The sequence below is a fragment of the Mauremys mutica genome, chromosome 7, assembly GCF_020497125.1.
Source record: "Mauremys mutica isolate MM-2020 ecotype Southern chromosome 7, ASM2049712v1, whole genome shotgun sequence".
In the NCBI taxonomy this organism is placed as follows: Eukaryota; Metazoa; Chordata; order Testudines; family Geoemydidae; genus Mauremys; species Mauremys mutica.
Genome location: NC_059078.1, coordinates 102,365,560 through 102,380,435, shown reverse-complemented (window position 1 = coordinate 102,380,435; position 14,876 = coordinate 102,365,560). Strand labels below are relative to the sequence as shown.

At 37.8% G+C, this 14,876-nt stretch overlaps 1 protein-coding gene across 9 annotated transcripts in view; it reads left to right on the top strand.

The window, feature by feature from the left end:
• The window catches only part of LRRC27 (leucine rich repeat containing 27), a 66,885-nt gene that overhangs the window by 26,313 nt on the left and 25,696 nt on the right, over positions 1 to 14,876 (top strand). For 6 of the 9 annotated variants that reach the window (XM_045024430.1, XM_045024431.1, XM_045024428.1 and 3 more), the window contains 5 exons: positions 1,102 to 1,254; positions 3,478 to 3,600; positions 6,791 to 7,043; positions 9,650 to 9,790; positions 13,137 to 13,233. In XM_045024430.1, the coding sequence (XP_044880365.1) occupies positions 1,102 to 1,254; positions 3,478 to 3,600; positions 6,791 to 7,043; positions 9,650 to 9,790; positions 13,137 to 13,233 (767 nt within the window). The remainder of the gene's footprint in view (positions 1 to 1,101; positions 1,255 to 3,477; positions 3,601 to 6,790; positions 7,044 to 9,649; positions 9,791 to 13,136; positions 13,234 to 14,876) is intronic. The other 3 variants (XM_045024434.1, XM_045024437.1, XM_045024433.1) reach the window with 2 other exon arrangements.

Below are 14,876 nucleotides of genomic sequence, written 5' to 3'. Positions count from 1 at the left end.
AAAAGTGGTAGCACTCTGCCCACAACCCTAAGTCTATTCACTTATTACACGAAAATGAGAATCATCAAAATATTAAGCAGTAGAATAGAAAAGGGGAAGAGGTGGCAAAGGGAGGGAGCAACAAAGGCAAAATAGAGAATAAATGTTTTTATCTTATATAACCGTTGGTTCCAAAATATTATGTCAAAAAACAAAAATAAATTTTGTTGTCAGGAATCATCAAGGGACATAAGTATGTGAGGATGATCTGATAAATCTGACTTAGGGTACGTCTATACTACCCGCCGGATTGGCGGGTAGTGTTTGATGTATCGGGGATCGATTTATTGTGTCTCGTCTGGACGCAATAAATCAATCCGCTAATCGACGCCCGTACTCCACCTCAGCAGGAGGAGTAAGCGCAGTCGACGGGGGCGCCACGGCAGTCGACTCGCCGCCGTGAGGACAGCCAGGTAAGTCGAACTAAGATACTTCGACTTCAGCTACGTGAATAGCGTAGCTGAAGTTGTATATATTAGTTTGAACACCCCCCCCCCCGCTAGTGTAGCCCAGGCCTTAGTTGCAAGATGAGCATAAAAGCTGTGTTCCTAAATATGGGAGAGGGCATAGAACTACCTTGATAGGGAAAGAAATAGTTTTGGTTTGGAATAAAATAGTTTTATATATCATTAGTGACGCTGTCTTTTTGCATGTTTATATCTGTGCAAGTGAGTCTGATGGGAACAGTACAAGTATGTTTGAAGTTTTTTATCTTTGGTATATCTTTGCCTCAGTTCAAATCGGATCTTGGTGTGGCATGGTAGTCCCTGATAAAAAGGCTGTGTTCTAGAGACTCCTGATTTCTTTTCATGTGAGAGGCAGAAAGTTTGATGTACCTGAGCCTCAGTTAGCCTATGTTCATTGGTGAATATCAAAAAGCTTAGAAATGAGATGTCTGCCTTTAAGAACTATTGATGTATTAAGGATGAGTCCCATAGAAATAGCTATAAATAAAACAAATTATGATGGGGAATAAATTTCTACAACTTAGTCATATTTGAGTCCTGAATCTGCAGATAGCTCTTTCTTCCAAAATGTTTACAGATTAAACTATTTTTGCAGGTAATTTAACTTCATTGACAGCACTGAATCTAAGGCATTGCCCTCTGGAGTTTCCACCTAAAGATGTTGTACAGAGGGGACTGCGGTCCATTCTGTGCTTTCTCCGGAATGTTGGTAATGGAAAACTTGTCAATTTAGAACCAGATACTCAAGGTATGTAGGACAATTATTTATGAATATTTATTAAAATTGTAATTAATTGTTTTTGAAAAACAATGTGAACAAAGTGATGCATTCCCTGTATAGCTTTGTGTCAGTAGTATCATCAACTCTTGAATACAAAATTGGACAAGTCCTGATATATAAATAGAAAAATAAATGTATTATTATGTTTTTAAAACATATTTTAGGGTCTTGAGGGAGCTTGACTTTTATTTGGTAAGAGAGAAATCCAGGGAAGGGACTTAAGGATATTTGTGATGTGGCTGGAGCAACAGGAGTGGAATATGTCTTCAAAAAAGGCAGTTCTGATAATAGAGGAGGAGATATGAGAATAGGAAAGGCTGGACACATACAATAGTCAACATGAAATATGACTAACATATACAAGATTTTTTTAGCAAGGGGGCTAGAAAGGAAAAGCCAGATTGTGATGATATTTAAAAAGAAGTAGTAATAGGCCTTGGTGAGAAATTGACTGTCAGGAAGGAGATTATACTAAAGTTGAGATGGGAAGGATAGTGGAATTTCCAAGAGACAGAGAAGAGGAAATATAGAATTGTCATAACAAATCCAGCAAATGGTTTACTGTCCTCTCTCTGCTAGTGGCCAGGTGCATCTGAGAATGGTCTGAGAAACCCCATAATAAACAATTATGGAATAACTTGCTCATAGGAGAAATTTCTTTAACCTCAGGCAGTTAGTGATTAGCATATGTCCTAAAGCATAAGGGATTATATTGCTTATAAATATTTATCCTATTAATGTAACTGGATGTTCCTATCAGGAGAAACAATAAAAAGTTGAATTTTAGAAATGTTGAGTTCAAAATGCATTAAGAGATGCAGAATGGACATAGGGAGAGGGATCAGGGATAGAGAGGTAGATCTGGGAATCATTCACACAGAGGTGACGGTTGAATAGATGAAGTCAGCAAGAGTAAGGAGACAAAGAGACAGAAATCTGAAAGACACCAAGGGGAGCAGAGAGTGTGAAGAATCATTGAAGGAGATATTGCCATGTGTGTTTTAATGACCACAAATGTTCAGGATCTATGTTTTACATCTCAGGTAGTAGACTATATCTCTAACAGCACTGTGCTCTATATCAATTTGCTGGAGCTGGTTCAGCACTGACCAGGAAAGAAAGTATCATTACTGAATTGCCAGCACCACTTTCTGCATGAAATACCTCTGCCTAACCCTGCTGAGAATGGTCAAAAAGGAAATCTCTTGGTGACTGGATTATAGAATAATAGCTAATCTAAGTGTATTCAAGAGTCCATACAGTGTTTGTATAAAGATTCCTATATCAACAAAAATTTAAACTATTTTTTCAAAAAACATTGTAGATCTATTTGAAGCAAACTTTTCTGAAGATTATTTCATTACATTAAAAGTCCAAAATAAACTAGTGTTCTTTCAAGTAAAGGAACCATATTGTTTTTTATGATACTGTGCATACTTTATTATTTGAACCTTTTGACTAAATTCTTTCCACATTAGTGTACATTTAAGTGTAAAATACACAAAATGCATTTACTTACATTTTTATCTTATCAAGACTAAGAAGAATTTTAGGTTAGATATTATCATCAGTATTATGCTATTCTGTAACAACTAGCTAATTCACTAGCAACAGGTAGTTATTTTTGTGCTGACTGCAGACAGATGCAAATACCTTCTTAGAGAGACTAAGTAGCATAGTGGATTAGTGAATTAAACTGACTTGTCTGGAGGGCTGAGTTCTCAAATCTTGGATTAGGCCTTGAGTCAATGAGTTTTGGTAGCCTCATCCTATTTATCTACATCACAAACCCAATCCACAATCTGGCACATTTTTCAGTATCTACTCAAGAAAGGATTATACTAGAATAAAAGAGTTATGGTAGGTCAAGGATGAGATTAATTCAAAAATCTGTTTGAAAAGTGAGCCCAGCACCTGCCTGCACAATATACTCCTTATGCCTGCCTCAGACTGTTACTCTGTTCTGATCATTTTTGAAAATTAACACAGTCTTCTACAAAATGCATGTCTTCTATACTACTACCCATACTATTTGCTATATGTCAGTATTCTAGATTACAAATAGAGAAAACCATTTAGGATGCAAGATTGCTCCTTATAATATATTCTGTAGTCTTTTGTCCAGTTTAGTCTTAGTTTAGACTTTAATATAGTAGACATGCACATACTTTAAGGTTCTATATTTCACAGAATTGCCTTCTATGCTACAAGAAGACGCAAAGGCCATTGTTAAAGAGTACAAGAGAAAGTCAAAGAGATACCCTGCTCTTAGGAAAGCATTCACTGGTCCATGGAAACAGATGAGCTTCATTAGTGAGTTTAGTAGAATGTTTGTTAGTTAGAGGAAGATAACTTTTTATGTTTTATAGGAACATACTAACAATTGCATACATTTGTATGCATACACTGTGGTGTCTACAGAACGTGTAATCTCAAAACGTATTATTGTATCTTGATATTAAAGTTTTAAAATGTAGCATATCAAATAATTTCATATTTAAATTTCTGAAATCAAATTGAAAAAAATTGTTTGTATAGATTACATTTGTGCTTAATATACCTGAGACCTATGGCTATCTTTTAGATGGGAATGTACTGAGCATTTCCATCAACAGCATGATCCTTTGTAGAGCTGAAATGGGGGAAGGAAGTTTGGGTGCAGGAAAGAAAAAACAAATATTTACCCTTAATTTTGAACCAGAATTTATGTCCCATGTAAGACATTCAAAATGATGCCTGTTATAGATTTTGGAAGTAATTGGGTAATAAGTCCTTTCCATTTCTGAAATACATTAGAAAGCCTTTGTTTAAATGGAATTGGGCTTTTTACAGTTTTCAGTGGACCTTATCATAAGAAATAAATTTGAACATGAGAAATAGAAGCAAAACAATCTCTGTTCAAAAGGATAGAACAATTTTTTCTAATAACGAACTCTTATTATTTATTCTGAAAAGTACATTTGCCTTTGAGAATTATTTGCATTATCTTGAATAAGAAGTTTAAAATAGCCATGGAATCATCTTTTCTGTTAAGTAGAAGGAATAAAACTCCTAAATCCTTGATTATATATCCCTTAGAGAGAACTATTAGGTAAATCTTGTTCAGTATCTGTCAAAATTCAATATATGATATCACTATTAAGCATTAAATAAAGGACTGATCTTTTGTTTATAAAAACTGCATAGACTGTAGATAGAGAGAATCCTTCGCTTTATTCTATGCAGAAGAACTTGTAATGTTTCTGATCACTTTTGCATAATCAGCTATTACAAATAGTGAGAATAAAATCAATGAATTATATCAGATTTTATCTAAATTCAGTCCATGAGGTAATTTTGATATATATCTAGTAACATGTAAGTAAATGTTTAGTTTAGAAATTATCACAATTGTTTCCTACAATCATTTATTATTGTGTTTTGTTTCTGTTGCAATATGGACTAGAATACCTATTTTTTCCTGAGATCTCTGTAAATATTTGTTATACATTAATATGTAAGCCAAATAAATTATATTTTTAAAACACTACAGTGTTTTTCTTTTCTTGTCTAATTTCTTTCTTTGGTACATACATGATTTTGAAAATCGTATGGATTTTGTTTCTTTATATATAACTATATAAAAAGGTAGCCTTGCATGCTATTTATTTTCTATTTCATTCAAAGACAGCATATTTTAACTACAAAATAATTATAAAATGTATATTGGAACAGCTTCATAACTCATGCTACTGCAATATCATACTATTCTACTTTAGTTTAGATACTGTTATAATTAAGGAAAAATACTCCCCATAGACTTTGATTTTCAGAATTTGTGGGCATGCCACATTTGGGAACCTTCTGTAATATTCAAGAGTTTTCTGCACCCTCCCACATGGCCCATCTGTTCATGCTGGATGAGCAGTATGTAAGAGGTGGTATATACATACTTCATGCAGCGAATATAACAGAATGTGCTATGGGAGAATGCATTTCCTCTAAAACTTGAGGAGAAGAGAGAGATGAAATATAGCTGTTTACCTCTCTGGGATTTGGGGAACCTCCAACTCTGCAGCTTCTGCCGAACCAAACCTCAATGCATCTTAGTCCTGACATGTAAATATAAAAGAATATTCAAGTTATGTATATATAGACAAATGCACATAACAGAATAATTTGAGACAGTTTTTTTTTTACTGGGATACCAAATAGATTTGAAACCCAGGCCTTCAGAGATAAGACTTCATGCATAACGTTTTTTTTCTTGATGTTGTATTTCATAAAGATTTCAAGTTCATGTTGGTTATGTTAAAAGGTTTTTCCCAATTGGACTAACAGATCTGCACCTAGGCATTTATTCCATGCTATGGTATTTTGGTACTTATCATTTTTACTTTCTTCTGATATTTATTTCTCTGGTACAAATATCTTACTTGCTGGTCATCATGCATAGAGTCTACACACATTCATTTACTCATTATTCATACATAGTTTATGTAGTATATATTTAAACTAGCCAAAAAAACTACGTTAAGAAAATATAAATATTGCATAGTTAACTACTAAAAACTAAGTAAATGACAAATGTATTGTTTAAGTTAAACGAGATGGGCTCACCTTTGCACCCTAATGGCCAGAAGACTTTGGCACCAGGTCCAGTCAGCTCCAGGGGCAAATTTCAGAATCCTGTGGCATAGTGTGAGAACATCCATCCACCAACCTCATAATATTTAAGGTGAGGGATGGTTATTAGCTCAGTGTCCCAGCTGGTCTCAACTATAGCAAACTATGAGGAAAGAGGTGTCTTAGGCTCTAATTAAGCAGAGCACTTATGTATATGTTTAAATTCCATTGCCTTCAGTGGGATTTAAACATGTGCTTAAAGTTAACCGTGCACTTAAATGCTTTGCTGATTAGGGTGAAGTCACTCACATTGAAGTTAAACAAATGTTTCCATTCCTGGTTCATTGGGCCTTAGACAGCAAGTCAGATACAGCTTTATAGACCAAAATTAACTTTTGAATTGTACCCAGAAGTGAATGGGAAGTTAGTGCTGCTGTTGATAAACATGTTCCTATAGGTTGACTTCACCTAGCAGTTGAGCAGCTACATATACTACATACACAGTACAGAGAATGCACCATGGTGAAAAGTTTAGATTTTTTATTATTTTAGGGTAACTACATAACTCTTTAGTGGCAGAGTGAAGAGACAATCTAAAAATAACATGGACCTCACATTTCTTTTTGTCATGCTGTGTTAACTTTACCATTATAGAAAATGTTTCCATTCATTTTAATGCATTGTCTACTGCTCCTTGTTCAGACGATGGTTGTAGTTTACTAATGAATGGGGAAAAGCCAGAGTATGTGAATAACAAAATAGTATGTGAATAACAAAATAACATTGTGAATGTATATTCACATTCCTGAGGGAAAAAATAGAAATCTGCCAAACAAAATCTAGTAACTTCATTGGTCTAATAGATGAGTATTTAGTAATCTCCTTTTTACTCCAATAGAAATGCCACCTGTTGAAAAGTTAAATTTAACTGAGTTGATGAAATCCAGTTTGGATTTGTCAGATGAGTGGCCTAATGAAGAAGAAATGCTACGATTTCAGAAGCTGAGGGAGGAAATGGTGAAAGATGAAAAGGAAGAATTTCTTGCTAACCAAGATTTAAATCCTAAAGCCACAATGCAGGAGTTTGCTGAGTTCAGAAAAAACGGCAGAAAGAAAGAGAGGCTCTACAACAAATCAGCGACTCTTTCCAGGTGAAAGGAAGTATTATATATAGTTTAATTTCATATAATGAGGTACAGTATGGAAGACTATGTGTGTTGGGCAGATGATGAACTACCAAATTTCTAAGTGGAAAGATTTAAAAGCGTTTAAACATACAGCATGATTAAAAACACTCCATCTGTGCCCAGATGATGCATTAGTGATGCTTAGAACAAATAAATAATAAAGAAAACAAAAAGTCCCTAAATAACTCTAAATTTTCTCTAAAACTAGGAAACAACAAGCACTATCAACTTTGTAAACATGAGAAAGGAAAGACGACTGGTTGAAACTGCCATCCCCATGCAGATATAAAACTTTATCAATTCATATTTTAATAATTACACTTTTGGAAATACTTTTGGAACATGCTTGACTGAAAGAAGTAAAATCTATTAATGCATACTAGTGACTAGAAGCAGTATGCTTACAGTTTTTCCTTTTATGAAAAGAACCTGAAGGTGGCACTCTGCAATCATCTTCTCTTAAAATGAATATACTTTAAGTTTATAAACTGCTTTTACTCTGAAATCTTTTACTTGCACAGTTTCTTCTCATCACATTCTGCATCATATTTATCATCTTCATTATATATATTCTTATATTCCAGGTTCTGCTCTACAAATCCCTCCTCCACTGACAGCAAAGGGAGGGCTTGCCGATTCAGGCTGTTTATGTTCTTTTCCCCATAATATGATCCCATGTAACTGTATTTTTGATTACGGGTATGTCTACATAGCAGCTAGACACCTGTGGCTGGCCCATGCCAGCCAACTCAGCAGTTGGGGCTGTTTCATTGCTGTGTACACTTCCATGCTTGAGCTGGAGTCTGCGCTTTGGGACCGTCCCACCTTGCAGGGTCCTAGAGTCCAGGCTCCAGGCCGAGCCTGGAAGTCTACACAGCAATGAAACAGCTTCACAGCCCGAGCCCTGCAAGCCTGAGTCGGCTGGCATGGGCCAGCCACGGGTGTCTAGTTGCTGGGTAGACATACCCTAAATCAGTGGTTTTCAACCCCCACACATACCTCTGGGGGTACACAGAAGTCTTCCACAGGGTACATCAACTCATTTAGATATTTGACTAGTTTTACAACAGGCTACATAAAAAGCACTAGTGAAGTAAGTACAAACTAAAATTTCATATGACAGTGACTTATACTGCTCTATATACTACACACTGAAATGTAAGTACGGTATTTATATTCCAATTGATTTATAATTATATGGTAAAAATAAGAAAGTAAGCAATTTTTCAGTAATAATGTGCTATAACACTTTTGTATTTACATGTCCGATTTTGTAAGCAAGTAGTTTTCAAGTGAGGTTAAACTTAGGGGTACTCAAGACAAATCAGGCTCCTGAAAGGGGTACAGTAGTCTGGAAAGGTTGAGAGCCACTGCCTTCAATCCCTGATTTAGCAAGCTATTGAAACCAGTTGGACTACTTATTTGCTTAGTTAGACACTTTGCTGAATCAGGGCCTAAATGTTGCTGGAATGTCAATGATCTGTTGTGACTATAAAAAAGGCTTAGCAGGAAGAAAGCCAAATTGGTTTGATTTCTGTGTTTTCTTATTCTCTGTTTGGCCAAAGATCAAACCCACACATAAATCTGCCTTGTGAATTTAGTTATCCCTAAGGGCCAGCCTTAGGAGCATGTGACATGGGTGACTGCCCAGGATGCCGTGGTTAGTGGGGTGCTATGGTCAGTAGGGGTGAGTGCCGGCAAGCCTGGCGAGCCAGCCTGGCAGGGAGGCGCAAGCATCAGTGTTCGCCTCCGCAGAGCCAGCAGGCCAGACCCATGGTCCCTCTTTTCCATGGGCCCAGTGGTCATGGGGTGTATTGCTGGGCCAGCAGCCACCACTCTCCAGTCACCCAGCTCCAGGGCTGCCCGGGGGCGGGGGGGCAAGTGAGGCAATTTGCCCCAGGCCCCACAGGGGCCCCCACAGGAATATAGCATTCTATAGTATTGCAACTTTTTTTTATGGAAGGGGCCCCTGAAATTGCTTTGCCCCAGGCCCCCTGAATCCTCTGGGCAGCCCTGCCCTAGGGTGACCAGATGTCCCGATTTTATAGGGACAGTCCCGATTTTGGGGTCTTTTTCTTATATAGGCTCCTATTACCCACCCACCCCCTGTCCCGATTTTTCACACTTGCTGTCTGGTCACCCTACCCTGCCCAGCTCTGAAGGCAGTGCTGCTGCCAGCAGTAGCACAGACATAAGGGTGGCAATACACCATACCATGCCACCCTTACTTTTGTACTGTTGCTGGTCACAGTTCTGCCTTCAGAGCTGGGTGCCTGGCCAGCAGCCACCACTGTCTGTCCGTCCAGCCATCACTTAATTTGGGCCAATGCCTCCTGGTGCTGAGCCCTGGCATCTCTTTCATTACAAATTAAGCACACGGAGGAGCCCACAGGTGCCGGGGCAATGAGGGTGTCTGCCTGGGGAGCCTGCAGGGGCCAGAGGGGCCATAATACAAGTTTGCCCAGGGTGACATTTTCCCTAAGGCCAGCCCTCACTATTATTAATTTTTTCACTTGCTTTTCCTTTAATGCAATATTGAATTAACTGTATCAAACTGCCTATTTTAAAAGGAAGAAGTTCTCACAGAAGAATATATTTTCTGAGTTTCAATCATATGATAAGATGATTCAAGCAAAGCAAGCTGAAGAGTTCAGATTGGCTGTGCAAAAGGAACTAAAAGAGACACAGGCTTTAATTGAACAGCACAGAAAGTAAGTTTTATGGTTATGTTGCTTAATGACAATGCTGTATTTTTAAGTTGTTGTTCAGCTGTTCTTAACAAATTGTAACTTTTTTCCCTTTACAGATCACCCATTTTACCATTTGTAAGGAAAGAAAATCATTACAAATGATCTGGATTATGAATAGAAATGTCCTTTCCTTCACAAAGCACAGTACTTCTAGGGGACAGGAGTGTGAACTATTGAATTTCTCATTGACTTCACTGGGGAAACATGAGTTCCTGTTCCCATCTAGTGGGGAAAATGTTCCCTTTCACTATTCCTTACTTCATATACTTATATATTATAGAAGTATTTAAATAACATTTTTTAATCTTTACTAACGGCAATGTACTCAGATGCAGATTAGGGGTTTGTGGTAGCCCCTTGCCACCCCTTCTGCCTGCAGTCCTTCCCCCTTTGTCATTCCTCTCCCTCCCCATGCTCCTACCAGGGAAATGGGGTCGGGGCGTGGGGGCTTGCCCCCCCCCCCCCCCCGCCCGGTGCTTCTGCTGGAGAGCTAAGTCAGGATGCAGGCTTTGTAGCCTATAAGGCTAGCCTGCTTGCTTGCCTACGTTTTATTATAATAGGTTATAATAAGTTTATAGGTTTATAATAGAGTATATGTTGTCTGTAATGCAAGGACCTACATGCCACATCCTGTATGCTGAGCTAAGGCAAAGTTAGCACATGTATGTTTGGGACTTTTCACCCAGATAGCAGAGTTAGCATACATATGTCTGGGACCTTTCACCTTATTATCTTCTGATCAGAACAATTGGCAAGCCTATAACCCATACTATCCAAATTAATAATATTAACCTCCTAAAATCAGACAACAGCTTCCCCTGCTCGCCTGGTGCTCCTGCCGGGGGCCCCGTTGGTCCAGTGGCTAATCCGCCCCTGAATCTGCTAGAGGCGATATTTTGTGTCATAAAACATGTTGACATTTTTTCAATATAAAGAGTATGTACATTTAACAAATTTTGTTCTAAGAATTGTAAATTGTTTAAAATTCTTCCTTTTGTCCCACCAGGTGCATGCATTTTGAATCATATTCAGAAGGCAACACACTAGCCATGAAACTTATCCAAAAAAAAGCATATAGATTGTTCGGTTTACTTTATAACATTGTCTTAAATTTTCCAACATATGTCTGAAATGTAGTTCATGCTTTTGCATAATGGGACAAATGCAATCCTCTCTCTGCAGAGGTATGCCTGGCAGCACAAGATCTTGCACATCTTGCAGTTAGCAGGATTTGGGGGAGTGCGCAGAAGGTATACTTCCATATGTTGCAGAGCCCAGCTTCTTTGAGGTTGCCTCCACATCAGTGCACAGAGAGAGGGACTGGGCAGAGTAAAGATGGGAACAGAGGTTCCGCCACTGTGTGGATCCTCTTGTTACCACCTTTCCTTCCTGCTTGTATAAGGATATTGAGGTTGTGGAGGGCTACTTCAACCACTGTGCACCTTCCCCTTCCTGAGGGACCTAGCCTAGATACTGATTTGGGCCAATGTTAGTAAAATAAGCTCTTCCGTTTGTTTAATAATTAATTAACCTTAATTCTTGTTATGCCCTTTGTAGATATTAATCCCCTAGTTCTTGTTTCTCCCTTAATTAACTTACCTCCATGGCAGATCAGGGGCTTATCTATACTGTTGTGGTTTTTTGGGTTTTTTTTGCAGTGATCTAACAACAATGATGGAGATGCACCAGGGCATACCACTAGCATAGCATTGGTGTGCACTGGTGTAAAAAATGACTTGCTGTGTGACGATGTTATTCATGTATATGTACATGAATCTTATGTAAAACTAGGGAGTTACTACAGTCGTCATCCTTGAAGCCCATAAATCCCTCCCACAATGAAGCATTAACAAATTAAGTACCTGAAAGGATGATAATTTTAAAAAAAATCCAAACAAAAATTGTGGAACTAATATAACGCCTGCTAAACTTCTCCACTAATTCACAGTTTTTCATTATAGTTCTTCTCTCTTTGATCACTTTTGAGCTTTTCAGGTCAAAAACTTTGGTTTAGATTCCAAGAAACCCAATTCAGACTGATGTGGCTGATGTGCATTATGCCACCAGCACAAGCATAAAACCAGCACATCTAATCCTAGGAAGATCAACTCAGTGCAAGGGAGATTCTCTGTTTGAATTGTCAAGGTAGCTCTTACACAACTCCACATCCCGGTATTTGGTGTAGCAAGGAAAAGACTAGAGGAAATATGCATGGCTAGGACACCTCAGCATCATGATAATCTCCAGCTGCAATGTCAGCTTCTTGGAGCCATTAGCAGCCAATGTAGATCAGAATAGTCCTTAGGCTGCTCTATCTGTGCATAGGACTTAGAAGAATTTAGGAGACGAGACAAAGAGAACTCTGTTTATATAGTTTTTAAAAGAATACACTCAGCAGACTTGATCACAGTTGATAAATACCTTCAAGGAGATAGTGTAAATGAAGGAGGAGGATTATTGTATTTATAATATCAGGCAAGGGTAGGACAAGGAGACATAACCTGTAACTAGGCTAGGAAGGAAAAGTTTAGGTTAGATACTAGGGAAAAGTTCTTAACAGAGCAGTCGGGCAGTTGAATGGATTAGCAACACAGGCAACTGAAATACCATCTCTGCAGATAGTCAAGATCAAATAAAATAAAATATTAGTGAGAATTATTTAGTGAGCATCCATACAAAATATTGGAGAGAGGAGGGTCAGATTAAATGACTTAAGTGATCTTTTTCTGGTCCAACTGTCTACTTCTGTATATATACAGGCACCTCCATCCCTACTCAGTACTCTGACCTAGCCAGATTAGCCATGTAGAGATGAAAGCTCTGTAGCCTAACAAACCTTTGAGTAATCAGTCCTGTAACCATTTCAATTTTTGTGTGAATTCTTTTGCTGCTATATTTTTTCTTTCTGCATTTTAATGCGGTGGTGTTCCTTGAAGTGCTGATCTTCCATTTGAATGTTAGTGCTTCACAAAGATGTCCATAGTACATAGGGGGAGGGATAGCTCAGTGGTTTGAGCATTGGCCTGCTAAACTCAGGGTTGTGAGTTCAGTCATTGAGGGGTCCACTTAGGGATCTGGGGCAAAATCAGTACTTGGTCCTGTGAAGGCAGGGGGCTGGACTCAATGATCTTTCAGTGTCCCTTCCAGTTCTATGAGCTAGGTATATCTCTATATATAAATGCATTTTTTTGCCACATATCTGGCACGTTAGTCCGCTGTAAAATGATTGACTGGGTAAAAAGAAGTAATAACATTCACTTTTTAAAATGTGGTTTTAAAAGTTAAATATAAATTAATTTTTTTTCAGAGATAAAGAAGTGCTTCGGGAATGGAGACAGCGTGCCAAGATGATGAAGGAGAAGAAAGAGGTATTGTTCAGGTATTCACCTACAAGAGCAGACATGGTATGTAATAGAGAATAGCAAGGCAGTATTGGATCAGGTAAATAATCCATTGACAAGACGCTTTTACCCTTTTTCCTCTGTGAACTCTATATTTAGGTTAAAGGCTTCTAGTGAAAATACAGTTAAATAGAAAAATTAATACTTAGCTTCTCAAAGTGATAGTATTTTATGTGGACCTACAGCCTCCACATGAAATATCTATATTGAGCATGGATCCTGTGCGAATTGATGTGAACCAATGTGCAATGTAGGAGTTGTGAGACCCTGCAAACAGTTATTCAGTATCTGTAGTAGTTCCAATATCAGGCTATTGGAGATGTTAAAACAGAAGTACTTATATTTAAATATGTGTTTTTTTAATTATTGAACGCCTCCAATTTGTGATATTGCCTCTGCCAAACTGAAATTGATGTGGGCTGGATCTTATGGTTGCTACAGGAGTCTGTAAACTCTGGCACTCTAAAAGGAGGCATCTTTTTAAAAAAAGACTCAGATGTATAAGAAAAATTGGGGTTTTGCCCATATTTGCTTTTTCTGAATTATAAAGAAGGCCTGAAAAGTGTTTCCCAATGACACAAATAAAAAAACCAAAATTCATGTTTCTTTATAATAGAAATTCTGGCCTTGTTTAAATATGACATTGCAAGGAAGTGGATATTGAAAGCTGAACAATCATACCTCTCAAATGCTCCAGTGTGGAACTCATTGTGACTATGACACAAAATAAGGAACATAAAAAAAGTATCCATTCAGAAAACTTCAAATGCTGTGGGATTCATTCTGTTAGTGTAAATAACTTTTTTTAATCTCAATTTCCCGATTCTTTATTTTTGATGTAAAAAAATGGTCAACATCAAAAATCAGGGGACAACAAACTTGTGTGGAACAGAGGTAAGCTTTGAATTAAAACAAATGACAACTCTCAGAATGAGGTACAATTAAAAGGGAAGGAATTTAGTCTGTATGTTTAATATGTTTTTGCTATATTGACACCTGTCTAGCAATGTCTAATAAACGTCTGGTAAAAAGGACATCTTCATTAAAGAATAAACACCCTCACTCCTTCCGATAACACATGAGAGCTCACAGTACACATCTCTGACACACCCCTGAAAGAGCAGGCTTGGCTTTGCTGGTATTTCTAAAATAATGTGAAGGTTTAAAAAAACCCAAACAATATCTATTTAGGCCTTCATTGTAAGTCGTACAGAAGCAAATGAGGGCACAACCTACTTTTAAAAACAGTACTTTGTAAGTCAGTTAATTACTAAAATGATGATACCACAGGATGGGAGTCAGGACCCCCAGAGCAAAATCCACTATTTTTCAGTGGTGCTAAGATTTCACGCAAGGGTTCAATTCTCCGTTCTGCCAGTAACCTGCTTTGTAATCATGAGCAAGTCACTTCATTTCTCTGTGCCTCTGTTTCACCTTAAGCCTGGTCTACACTAGGCGTTTAAATCGGTTTTAGGAGCGTAAAACCGATTTAACGCCCAACCCGTCCACACCAAGAGGCCCTTAATATCGATATAAAGGGCTCTTTAAACCGGTTTCTGTACTCCTCCCTAACGAGAGGAGTAGCGCCAATATCGGTATTAACATATCGGATTAGGGTTAGTGTGGCCGCTGATCGACGGTATTGG